Source organism: Phragmites australis, chromosome 14 (genome assembly GCF_958298935.1).
Source record: "Phragmites australis chromosome 14, lpPhrAust1.1, whole genome shotgun sequence".
NCBI classification, from domain to species: Eukaryota; Viridiplantae; Streptophyta; class Magnoliopsida; order Poales; family Poaceae; genus Phragmites; species Phragmites australis.
In genome coordinates, this window is record NC_084934.1 from 5455110 (window position 1) to 5468929 (window position 13820).

A 13820-nucleotide genomic window follows, 5' to 3' on the forward strand; every position below is an offset into this window, starting at 1 on the left:
TGGCATGCGAATGACGGATCCATTGCGCTTGCATTTGCATACGCTGCTAATTGCTCTGTCGGGGTCCACGCCATGCACTGAAAATCCAAACTACGAGGTGGAAATAAAAAATAGCCAAATATCGAAATGTCACAATGTATTGTTATATTTCTATTTGTTCCATAAGTGAGATATGAAGAAAAATATCTTATTTCTTTCCGGGAATAATGCCATGAGCTCTGGCACTTGGCATAAGAGGGAGGTGCGCACTCCGGTTCAAGCCCGGGTAAGCGAAAGATGGAGTCCTCTACCAAACGAGAGAGCACCCCTGCTTCGTTAAGCATTGCTTTCTCATGCGATGGTATGGACGATGATAATAAATAGGGGGAGGTAATAGCAATGGCACAAAGTAAACGGGTGGCACGGGAGTAGTACACTTCTACATATGCAAATAGTGAAAATGTGAGTTATTCATTTTGGCAGATAAAGAATTTTATCATTTTTTACTTACCTGCATCTCTTATCGCAGGAATAATCTGCTCAAGAACTCAAATTTCACCAAAGAAAAGAGGCCCTGACTTGAAGGGGAAAAAAAAAACAAAATCATACAGAATTTACACACACACCACCCAAGCTCCAACAACAGCCGTGGACGATGTACACAAACTGATCACCGAGTTCTACACCTCAGGTAAGCTGTCCCCTCCCCTCAATAGCACTGATATAATTCTCATTCAAAAAAATTAGCTCCTGATTTGGTTAGAGATTATAGGCCAATTAGTTTTACCAATGTCAATTACAAACTCATAGCTAAATCCCTGGCAAATCGTTTTAAGCCCCGTTTAATTTGCCAGATAACATTCACCACTCTCGGCATGCTTTTATTCACGGAAGACGCATAACAGACAATATAATCATAGCCCATGAAATTGTCCATTCTTTTAGCCTAGTCTCTCATTTTTGTGGTGCTCCAACATCAGGGGTTTTATGGTCATTTCATTTAACTCTCGATTTTATTTTATTTGGGAGTATAAGAGTGGTCTAAAAACTTCTAAACATTTTTATAAAACTAGAGCTCCTATTTTAATTGGTTTGATAAAAAACCTAAGCTAATATTTAATTAAAATTCTTCAAAGAAGTCTATCTTTAAAATATCTAGTATATTTTAATGCCGTAAATAAATTTCCAAAAATTAGGAAAAAAATTCACTAATATTCTTCTCATGTGATGTACTAATTTATAGAATGTTTCTAATCCTAGATTATTTGATGAAAAAGTAAGTTTCTTTATAATACTTTATTTATATATATTTTTTTATTTCATCTGATATTCTCTCGTTCATCATGATCGGAACAAACAAAGGAACGAATATAATAATAGAGCTAATAACAAAGGTAAACAGTATACATCATGATCGGAACAAACAAAGCAACAGCCAAATCTCATATTCGAAAATAACTCCCAAGCCCGTATGCATCATGTTTACCTTTTCCTCTGTAACCAATGGCTAATTAGCCTAGCAACTACATTTGACTAAAAAGAATTCTAGAGCTAATACTACAACTCCCAAACAAGTTATGGTTTTTCATAAACTGTAAAAAAACTATGGTAACACAATCTGGAGTATTTTTTGCATGCTACCTCATAAGTTGTGATTTCAGATCTATAACTTCCGAAGACCGTAACATCCAAACACGCCTATTTATTTTTATTGTAATATGCCTAATTAGTTGGAAGATGTTTGGATTTAATTTAGATTTATGTTTCTTGCAAAATACTTCATTTGGTCATAAATACATGAAGTTTTAGACATGTCTAATGCATAACTTTGACCACTATTTTCTATTAAGATATGTTATAAAATCTAATAAATTTATGATATTATGAAAATATTTTTTAAAGACAAATATTCACGTATGATTTTAATGTTTCGATACTAAATTTGGAAAGCTATTATTAATCAAAGTTTTAAATGTTTGATCCAGCCTTATGCAAAGCGCCAAGTTTTTATGACCGGAGAGATACATAATTAGATTGACTAAAGTGTGATAGGCAGATGACATCAAGGCTTTAAGGCCCTCTTTGGGTGGTATAGTCTCTGAAAACCAGGTAATTAGAAGCTGTTACTGTTGCCATTAATAAGATTTTCTCTTTTAAATGTCGTTTTAGCCTTCGACATATAGAATAAGATCACAATAAATTCTTTTATGCATGTTTATCTCTCTCTATTTCTCCAATATTCAATCAATAGTACATATGTCATCAATCCACCACATTCATTGAATTAAAACTACGCTTTTCAATAGCCTTTAATATAAAGGCTCTAGTAAAATATCACTTTAAAAACCTAAACCGACATCTATTTAAAAATAAAATAAAATTTGTAAAATGATCTATTTGAGAACGGAGGTAATACACATTATCTACGAACTGTATCTTTACACTTTTGAGAAAAAATAAAATAAAAACGTTAACCTGTGGCGCCCTCTAGCGGCTGATCTAAGTCTAGGCAACCAGGGCTTCATCTTAGGCCTAAGGTACATGGGGAAATTTTTGTGCAAACTAATGAATGGGTGTAAATGCCTTTCATCCGATCATCATCCAAAGGATGTAGTTAATCCTATCATCCCATCACTAAAGGGTTAATTTGTATAAAATCCTATGTGATCACAAAATAAACTCTTCAATGATAGAATGATGTGATTAACCATAACCTTCGAATAAGGATCGGATGAAAAATATTTACTATTTATACATTTACACTTAAAGATGTCCAAATAAACCGTATCTACTAGACCGATCGAAGACACGGCACTGACCGAAGAGACGGGCTGGATCGGCACAAGGCCACGGGTCGTGCTTGGGCAAAGCGCGCGACACGACATGCCGGCATGGCACGGCCCGGCTGAGTTGGGCCGACACGGACACAACACAACCATGCACGATCCGGCCCAGCACACATGGGCCCAGTTATTTTCTATTATATATATATATATATATATAATTTTATAGCTATCTTTATCTATTTTCTATATTTTTATCTTATATATATATATTTAATTTTGTAGCTATTTTTTTATTTTACCAGGCCAGTTGCGCTGACGAGCCACCCGTGACGCCGTGCTCGCCGGGCCGACCGTGACCCGAGGGGGAGGCACACGGGCCGTCATGGCACGACCTGTTACAATAGTTAGGCCGTTCAGCCCATGCCGTAACCAGATCCATGCCGGACCGACCCGAGTGGCCTATTTAACCATCTCTATTTACACCCATTTACTTATTTACACCAAAGATTTTCTCAAGTTACATAAGTCTATGTAAATCTCATTGATAAATATAAAAAATAAAAAGAATCAACAAGGGTCTAATTTAGAACACATTAATCCACAGCCCTATGCATGACATATTAGCGGTGGGTACAGTACCCATAACTCAAAAAATACCGAAGTTGGAGATAATATGGTTTTCAAAACTAGATGTTTTGTTGCACCCAAACATTCTAAAAGCATAGTATTTCCCAATATCCCAGGTTTCTTCCCAAACTCCGGAAGACTATAACCCCCAGACAAGCACTAGAATAGGAACACTACATAAGCTGGGAGGATATTCAAGTCCATCCAGGCGAGTTGACATTTAGTTCAAATTCATATTCACTATAACATTCGTGTCATTGGATATCTGAATTCCAAGTCGCAATGAAATAGCATGAATATATATATAGATATATATATATGTTTTTGCCAGTTGGGCCACCACTCGGTCCGTCTTAGATCTGCTTTAACAGAGGTGGCTGAAGCACCGGCGCAAGTCACAGCTCGAAAGGCCGTTAGATCGAGGGCAACGCTGGTAGTAACCAAATGAACAGTAAACGAAAGATTTCAAGGTCGTTTCAAGGACTGGTTTCCATGTAACACAAATTAAAAAATACAGCTATGTATCAACTTTTTTTTGAGAATCAGCTATGTATCAACTTAAATAAGCTTAAAATGCAAGCAAACGATATGCATACCACCCCCTCCCCCCCCCCCCGGGCGACCATATCAGACAGACTCTAATGTGGCCATTCAAAATTTCACCACCATCAAACGAGATATAGGAACCAAAGTAACCAGTGAATAAGAGCAACTCAGATACTTCCTACAAAATAGCTTCGTTGTAACAAAACGTCTTTGGTATCTAACTTGTTCAAAACAAGCTACACAGCTGAAAGAAAATATGCGATGAGCTCTTCATGCTGAACTCCGCTAGACTGAGAAGCTGTGTAACTCATTTGAGAGGAATGAACCGCGAGGAGTGCGTGGCACCGATACCAGGCCTACCGTGCTTGACCGGCTTGTAGGAGATGGAGAACTCTGCAAGGTAGTGGCCAATCATCTCAGGCTTAATCTCAACCTGGTTGAAGGTCTTGCCGTTGTAGACACCAATGATGCTACCAATCATCTCAGGCACAATGATCATGTTGCGGAGATGTGTCCTCACTGGCTCTGGCTTCTCACCAGGGGGAGCATCCTTTTTCTGTTCAAGGACAGTAAGCGATAGCATGTGAGGGAACTACAGATCAGGTGAAAAAATAAAGTTCTACAAATACCAACAGATCAACACCTAGTCTCACATCAAACATGTTTTAACTCGCATAGTGTTAGGAAATGCATTGTATTGTACAATCATGGTAGAAATGCTATTCAATCAATATATCACTGTTCCTTCACCACAGATAAGCAACATGCCGAACAATCAGCATACTACATGCAAGGCAAGTCTTATAGTCAGGTGAATTACTAAATTTAGACACCAGATCATACCAAACACAATGAAAATAATGCACCATCTTGTCATTTTAAATGATAATTTACATGCAATTTCTTAAGCGGCAAGGTTTGCTTGCCTACCACTTCCATGTTAGAAATGACAGAATGCAGGGCATAGGAGCTTGCCTAGCAATTTTCTCAACTAGACATACTTAGCAGACGATTCAGGAGTAAGAATTGTAGCGCCTAACTCTTACCATCCTACTTGTCTTATAAATTCAAGTTACAGAACAGGATAGTAGGAAAATAGGATCCCCCATTCTACCTAATGCATCTCCTTCTAAGAAGAGAAGATTTACAGTAAAAATGGTAGCAATCACAAGCACAATACTTGGTGACGACAAACTAATTCTCACAAAACAATTAAATTCCTTCCAGCCATAAAGAGACACTAGCCATGGTCATGTGATCAGTTCAAAGTATAACTAATTGGATCCCAAGATCATAAAACAGTATACTAAAACGTTATACAGCACCGCACGCCATAGATCCTAAATTCAGAGAACCGGCACTGAAATCGTTCAAGTGACCACATTTCTACTTTATCGAACTTAAATTACCAGTAACGCGCCACTAGAAAAGACATAAACGTGACGAAACACTAACAAGCATAACCTAATCATGAAAGCATGACGGATCCACGCAATTGCCTAGATCAGATCACACGAAAAACAAATACATAAGGGAGCTAAAAGTAGGTGGTTCAAAACTGACCGCCTTGCGCAGCTTCTTGATGAGCGCCATGGGCTTCCTCTTCAAACCCCTCTGGAACCTACACCAAACACACAGCCATTTCAGATCCTGACCAAACAAAAATCGCACCGAGATAAACGAACGAATTTTAGCACGGGTCGCCCCAGATGCGGCAGTGTGCGAACCTCCTGCGGGCGCGCGCGGGGAAGAGCTGGACGAGGTCGTCGGTGGACATGTCGAGCAGCGCGTCGAGGTCGACGCCGCGGTAGCTGTACTTGCGGAACGTCCTCTTCTTGGGCTGCGCGCCGGCGGCGACCTCCGTCTCGACATCGACGTTCGCCTGTGCGGAAGGCGACACGGATTAGTCCGTACGCGGGTCGCATGCATGCGATGGATCCGGGCTTTCGACGGGGAACTCACCATGGTTGAAGCTGGTCGGAGCTCGAGGGGCGCGGCGGCGGCTAGCGATGCGAGGAGGCGAAAGCGGCGGCGGCGGGTAGGGTTTAGAGAGAGGGGCGCGTGGGACTGGGAGCTTATATATAGCTGCGCGTGGTGGTGAGCCCGTGAAGGGTGTTCGTCCGTTGAGTTTAGTTGGGCTGGGCTGGATAAATGTTGGGGCGTATGGTATTGAATTTTTTATTTTTTATTTTTAAATAAAAAATTACAAATATATATATATATATATATGTCCGTTTTCAAAATTGAATTTAAAAATATATAAAAATAAAAAGGTCTATGGGAGTGGGATGAATGTTTCCCAATTGTAGTTGGGTCAAACTCTATGTAGTTTTTTTTTGGTGATCTAAGGCCTTTTTACGCAATGTGCTGCACCATTGTGCCCAACAGAAGTTCCTATCTCCTCTCAGAAAAAGAAACAGAAATTCCTATCTTCCCTTAAAAAAATTAAACAGAAGTTCCTATAAAAAACATAGTTACTAAATAGTTGTTAGCTACTTAATTTGGAGGTTTCAGCCGATTTCTTTAGTTCATCCGCAGTCGAGCCCATCCGCGCATGATTTCAGTCGGATTGTTTGTGGGATTTTGGAATTGTTTTCGGTCCGGTTTGTGGGAGGCGAGCAAACGAAATTTTTATTTATTTATTTATTTTTCAAATCGAAAAATTCTAGAAATAGTAGTTTGTTTTGAAACACATCTAAACTCCTGTTGTTCGTTGGAAGGACGATATGTGATGATAAGTTTAATTTTTTTGAAAAATATTATGTTTTATTGCTCTCAGAATTTAAAACACTATGAAAATAGTTATAAAAATTCTAAAATATTTGGTGGTGTATAAGATACTATTATCTAGGTCTAACAAATTTCACCGTACAAACGTTGTACAATAAAATTTTTCTTTTTTGTTTTTCATTGTACAAGTAATTGTTTGAGTTCATTTTTTTAGAGCTACATTATAGCATCTTCTGCACCATAAAAAAGTTCAAACATTTTTATAACTATTTTGATAGTGTTTTAAATTTTGAGAGCATTGAAATATTGCATTTTTCTTTTTTATCCTATCGTCCGTTGGACGACATGTACAATAGTCTAGATGTGTGGTTTTTCAAAACCACGGCTATTTTGCGATTTTTGTAATTTAAGAAATATAAAAAATCACAAACAGACGAGGAGGGAAATTTTTAGCCGGTGCAGATTATACATTCGTTAAGGGAGAGGAAGAGGCAAGTGAGTTTTGGTAGTGGACTCCCATTACATGCCATGCAACCTTGTCCTCGTGGGAGTAGGCTTGCAAGTGGGGTAGGTTGCATCGTTAGACTGGCTCGCACCACAAATCCACAAAACACCACATTTCTATCCGTGAAGCTAGAGCGTTCCACGCAGGTGGACCCATAGCACCTAGCGGCGTCACAGGCCCGCAATTCTTGCAGACATGACCCGAGGAGCAAAGGAGGGCATCGACATTGAGCATTATGGATCCTTGCCTCCGGCCTCTCTTGACATGTCTACTGCCTCGTGAGGGGTGTCAGCGCTGAATGTCCCGAGGGGCTTCTCTTTCTGAAGTAGCCTCCGCCTCAACGACAACTGGAGCTTCTGCTTGTTCATGTAGTGGTGCAGCAGATGTGGAAACAGTAGTAGCATTAGGATCTTCTGTTCATGTAGTGGAAGCAGAAGGTTGCTCTTGAGCAGCTGGTGATGGATGGAAACCATCATCATCATCATCATCAACTGGAGCTGGAAAGTCCTCATCAACAAAGATGCTCTCGCTCAATTCCTGTTCACATGTAGTCTCAAAAGCAACCTCACATGTTTCCTTGATTTTGTTAGTTTCTAAATTAAGCATACGATAAGCACGACTATGTAAGGCATAACCAAGAAATATGCCATTAGATGAGCGAGACTCAAATTTGTCCAAATTAACTTACTTGAGAATGAAGCACCTGCATCCAAACACACGAAAGTGATTTACCTTGGGTGTCCTTCCAAATCTCAACTCATAGGAAGTTCTGTTCAAGATCGAACGTAAGAAAATTCGATTTGAAACATGGCAAGTGGTGTTGATTGCCTTGGCCCAATACTTTCTAGGAGTCCTATGCTCATCGAGCATCGTCCTAACCATCTCAACAAGGGTTCGATTTTTTCTTTCAACCACACTGTTCTGTTGAGGCACATAAGATGAAGAAAACTGATGCTCTAGTCCATGTTCAGCACAAAAGCCTGAAATTGAGCATTTTTGAATTACTTGCCATTGTCACTGCGAATAGCTCTCATGCCATTGTGAGGAAATCATTCTTCAACCTTAAACTTAAATCTCAAAACTTAGAAAATGCCTCATCTTTTGCTTCCATGAAAAACACCCAAGGGTATCTCGAAAAATCGTCAACAATTATAAGAACATACCACTTTCCACCCGCCGAATGCACACATGATGGACCAACAATGTCCATATGCAAAAGCTCTCCCTGGTGGTCAGTCATCACCTGTTTGACAGGTGGGTGAGAAGCAGCAATCATCTTCCCATGACGACAAGGGGCACAAACCAAATCTTTTTTAAACTTAAGCTTGGGAAATCCTTGGATAAGGTCAAGATCACTCAGACGAGAGAGTAAATCAAAGCTCATGTGACCAAATCTCCTATGTCACTTCCAAAGCATAGAGGTCGAGCTGGCCATTAAACAACGAGAAGAACCAAAAGACTTTGAAAAATCCATTTTGAACACTTGGCCAGCTGGAGAAATACCACACACAAGATCACCAAAAAAATCAATAACACGGGAAGAATTTCTCTTAAAGCGCACTTCAAAGCCATCCTTAAGAAGTTACGAAACTGACAGTAAATTGTACTTTAAGTTGTCGACCAAAACGACCTCCTTGAGTACAAAGGAATCATTTACCTTGATGGCACCAACTGATATTACCTTTCCTCTGTTGTCATCCCCAAAAGTGATGTACTCCCTCTGCATCACTGGGGTAAGGCTGGAGAACCATTTGGGATTTCTGGTCATATGACGCGAACAACCGGAATCCATGATCCACATGTTCTCCAAACCTCTGTCCTCCTGCTAATAAGAGGAGAAATTGTGAGCGAATGACTCAACACTGGGGTTAGTGAAATATGAAGCATTCCAGTGTCGAGCCACTCGTCCAAAAACAGGATTAGCACGAGGATACTTATTCTTTCTCACAGGCGGGGAGCGAGTACCACGATGGGGAAAATGTGGTCCGCCAAAGCCTTGAGACTCAAAGCCATGAGCACTTGAGTCGTAGCCATAGAGAGCACGACCAGGTCCACGCCGGGCAAAAGAACCACCTGCAACCATGCACCAGTTCCACCACGACAAGAGCGAGCAGATTGTTTATGGCCAACATGAAGAAAAGGCTCATGTACACCATGGGCAGGGTAGTACATGTTCTGGTTGTTCCACTCAAACTCACGCCTCTCATTTCTCTTGCGTCTAAAACAAAACTCAATTAGGTGACCCTCACGGTGGCAGTACTCACAGTGATATCTAACTCCTCTGTTAGGTTTGGGATTCACTCTAGGAGGCGATCTTGGTTGTTTAGGCTTGTCTTTATTAGGAATTGGTGGAACGGTGTCAAGCTGGTTTTGGTACTCGTTGGGCTTGGGTATCCATATCTGTTTCTTAGGAGAAATTTTGGGTGGCTCAACTGGGATAACTTCACACTTGTTTTGGGAGTTGGTGGCAGTAGATGTCTCACAATCACTCATCCAGAAGTACTGCACTCTCTAATTTTCCCATATTCATAAGGCACTCTGGTGTAGTCACGCCCGACACTAGCCCTATCCTCTCTCTTGAACTGTTCCACAATCATACCCAATTGTGGTTCACTGGTAGACCCAACTCAACACAGACCTATGCAGCTTGTTCTCATCTTCCAATCTAAGCATTTTAGCTTGACAATTATGCAATTCATTTAACAAGGAAGCACATGTATCACAAGTTGAAATAATAGCCTTAGGGCTAGAAGCATTAGCTAGTTTCTTCTCAAAATCCTTAAGCTTAGCACAGTTCTCAGAAAGCTCAGATTTCAAGATTGGACAATTTTTGCAAGCTCCTAGCAAAATAGATCTAGATTTAAGCTCTTCTAAAGCAAGCTTAGATTTCTCAAGCTCATCTACCATATAAGCATGTCTAGTTTGCCGATCAGGCATTTGAATCATGTAAATACCATATGCATCACACTCTGTCTCATCTACAACTGTGGGAGCAGATTTTAACAATTCAAGTTCTATGGTAGCATTTTCAAATTCTTTTTATATTTTCTAAGCTCGCACACAACTAACTTGAGATTGCGATATTGAGCTACCAAAGCATCTTCTAGTTCATCTACTTTTACAGAGAGCTCATCGGTAGAAAGATGTACCTCTGAATCCAACTCGACGTCGCTGTTGTCGTCGGCCATGAAGCACAACCCATTGGAGGTTGTCGATGATCTTCTTCTTCTTCTTGTCCTCATCCTCACTTGAGCTTGAGGAATCATCATCGCTGGAGTCGATGTCAAAGTCGCTGAGGGAGGTGAGGAAGGCATGTTCCTTCGCCTTGAACTTCTTGCGGAAGTCCTTCTTCAAAGCCTCACGATCAAAGTACTTCTTCTTTTTGTACTTAGGCTTGTCGGCCTCGACCTTCTTCTTTTTCTTGGGGTAGTCGGCGATGAAGTGGTTTGGATCGCCGCACTCGACATAGCCCTTGGAGTTGCCTCTCCTTCAGTTTCTTCTGTTGTCATAGAAGCGGTTGAACTTCTTCGTGATCAGTGCTAGCTCCTCATCTCCAAGAGCATCCACCTGTTTTTTTTTTGTGACAGAAACAAGTGATGATAAAGTAAAACCAAAATGTGAGGTGTTAATAAGACCAAAACTGTCACTCGACTGGCCACCTACTGAAACCAAGGCTATACTCTGAGGTTTGACGGATTCTCATATTTGGCTCTAGTCTCATTGTCAATCTCAGTAGATCTAACCTTGCTATACATCTCATCCACAGTGAGAGTTTCATAGTTGGGGGAATCAATGATAGCAGTGACTTTGACCTCCCAAACCTTACGATCTAGACTGTAAAGCAGTTTTATAGCTCTCTCTTGATCGTCATAGGGAAGTCTACCATTCGCTCTCATCTTGTTCACTATCCCCTAAAACCTGATAAACATGGACTCTACACTCTCAGTAGGCAATTGTCGAAAGTTCTCATACTCTCTTCGGTATGTATCGAACAACCTAACCTTGACTTGTGTAGTCCCTCATGGAAGTTTTGCAAACGTGTCCAAATAGCATAAGTAGTAGTAAGATCAGAGACACAATCAAACTTAGAGCAACTCAAGCTAGAAAAGAGAATGTTTCTTGCCTTGCTATTAGCTTCAAACTCATCAATTTGAGCTTGACTAATACGAGCTTCGAGAACAACAAATTGAGCGCTCTGAACTACACTCCACCCTGCAGACCCTTGACTTTCAAGGTAGGATCTCATTCGAGTTTTCCAGTAGGCATAGTCAGAACCATCAAAATACGGAATTTTGCTTCCTCGTTACAATGTCGCCTTCTTGGATCACAAAGCCGATAAAGGTGTGGTGATCCTTGACCAGGCTCCGATACCAATTGAAGGACCGAAACAACGACTAGACCGAGGGGGGGGGGGGTGAATAGGAGCCCTTAAAAAATTCTTAATCAGAGAACAAGGCCAATGTCTAATTGGAAACCAACCCTCTACAAGAACAAAACACAACTAAGAGCAACACAAAGCACAACAGAAACAACACTAAAGTGCGCTTACAACGAACACCAAAAGTACTCCGACCAGTACTGATGAACAGTGTTCCGACCAGGTGAACAGTGATTCTAACGCCCACTGATGAATAGTGTTTCAACCAGATGAACAGTAATTCTGACCAGTACTGATGAACAATAACCTGACCAGCGCTAATGATGGGTGATAAATACCAGTGCAAGTGGTGCTTATCCTGATACCCCAACATGGTGCAAGTCATCCTGACACCCCCGGCAGAGTGGCGTCGGGCCATAATTGGCAGCCAGCTCACCCCTCAAGGGGCAAGTACCAACATAGTTACCACAGTAGATATTTATCTTCTATGTAGGGTAAAAGGTAGTTATCCAGGATAAAACCTAATAATTCAGCCAGATCCTAGATATTTGTATATCATGATAACTTGTACACTAAGCTACGTACTGCCTTATAAATAGGGGGTCGTGGTAACCTGAAAGAGGATAAGAAAAAAGGACAAGCTCAACACAACACGGAGGAGCATAATCACAAAGTTTTTCTGTGATACTCCCCCTAACCCAGTCCATATCTTTACGATCAATACATTCGTAGTGTTCCTTCCTCTGAATCTTCGTCTCCCAGCTTGAGTCTACTCCTTAGAAGAAACTCTCATCGTACTTGCTGGGGTAAGACGACCCCTTCCTCCAACAGCGTGCTGTCCATGGGGATCTCAAACATAGAAGTGCTAAGAGAGGTAGGAATCCACCAGAAAAACCACCAACGCGTTAGCCGCCATATCCTCCGTTACAACCATGCAACCATACGTGTGGCCGTCTCAGCCGTGCGCATCACGTATACCCTCCAGCCCCGCTGCCATATGGGATGGTGCTCCTCCAGCCTTGACCAACCGAAAACCTTGGCTCGGTACGGAAACTCCAGACGGCACGGAGCCCCTCCAGCCTCTACATGACGAAGACCTCACTACACCAGAAGAGGTCGCGAGTCGCGACCAAGGTCCAAGCCAAGCAGGCTGCCTTCCAGTAGTTCTGGATGGTCAAACCCCAGAATGTCCCCGCATGGACTTGGTCCCAGGGTATCTCCTTCGACAACACCTGGGACACCCCGGGCGAGCCTACACCTTCGGAGAACCTGTACACCCAGTGTCCTCCTCCCCCCCCCCCCCCGGCAAAAGAAATTTTCGAAGAGGAGCAATGCTCCGGAGTGCGCAGACCCCGACTGCACCTCCGATGCAGCCCTTGAGACGCCAAGCACACGCGGGGAACCCCAAGTCCACCTCGTTCGGGGAGGCGCAGTCATAGCCACTCTGGCTCCAAAAACTGGTTCGCTAGATGACCTCGACAGTCTCCCCAAAGAAAAAGAGGCCCTAGGGAAACCACATACTCCGGGGCATGCGGCCCCCGGCAGCGACCTCAACATCGACCACAAGCTCTGGTACCCTCGGAGGCATATGGGTGCATCCTGCACGGATCAGGGCGCAGCCACAACACCAACGATCAGGTCTAAGAGGAGTACCTCGAAAGACAAGCAGGATACCTGGTTACAGAAGGAACCGGCGAAGGAAGACACAAGGTTCGGAAGCCTGGGGGAAACTCTCGAGCAGATCACTGGCCCTTCGACCCCGCTCTGGTGCCACCAACTCTGCTACCTACGGCACAATACCCCAGCGATGAGGACTAAGTCAAGAACACTGTCTCTAGGCTCTGGGCGGATCACCTTCAGAGCCTAGCAGCGGCTAAGGGCCGAAGGGGTCGAGGACCACCTCTCCCATCTGGCCTTCGGCTCCACCTCCAACACGCCGTCGCCAGGCTCCGGGCGGATTACCTCTGGAGCCGGGCATCGGCTAAGGGGCCGAGGGGGTCGAGGACCACCTCTCCCGACTGGCCTTTGGCTCCGCCTCTGACAAGCTGTCGCCAGGATCTGTGCAGATTACCTCTGGAGCCATTCAGCGACTAAGGGGCCGAGGGGGTCGAGGACCACCTATCTCGATTGGCCTTCAGCTCTGGGCGGATTACCTCTGGAGCCGAGCAGCGGTTAAGGACCGAGAGGGTCGAGGACCATCTCTTCCGGCCTAGTCGTAGGCCTCGAGGCCTTCAAGACTCATAATAAAGGCTTTACTCTAGCAAAGGAA

General features: G+C 42.7%; 1 protein-coding gene across 1 annotated transcript; it reads right to left on the minus strand.

Moving 5' to 3' along the window:
* Positions 1-4095: 4095 nt before the first annotated feature.
* Positions 4096-6063, minus strand: LOC133891586 (small ribosomal subunit protein uS19-like). The gene is made up of 4 exons (XM_062332314.1): positions 5901-6063; positions 5666-5820; positions 5502-5559; positions 4096-4494 (listed from the first exon to the last, which is right to left on the minus strand). Exons 1-4 carry the CDS (start codon positions 5901-5903, stop codon positions 4246-4248), a joined length of 465 nt encoding a protein of 154 aa, XP_062188298.1. The 5' UTR covers positions 5904-6063; the 3' UTR covers positions 4096-4245.
* Between the last annotated feature and the right edge of the window lie 7757 nt (positions 6064-13820).

What these genes read in the sequence shown, in the direction of transcription:
- LOC133891586 (XM_062332314.1), bottom strand. An exon ending in CCCGCGCGCGCCCGCAGGAG is followed by an intron (nt 5,560 to 5,665) that starts GTTCGCACACTG and finishes TGTTTGGTGTAG; the next exon opens with GTTCCAGAGGGGTTTGAAGA. An exon ending in TCAAGAAGCTGCGCAAGGCG is followed by an intron (nt 4,495 to 5,501) that starts GTCAGTTTTGAA and finishes GTCCTTGAACAG; the next exon opens with AAAAAGGATGCTCCCCCTGG.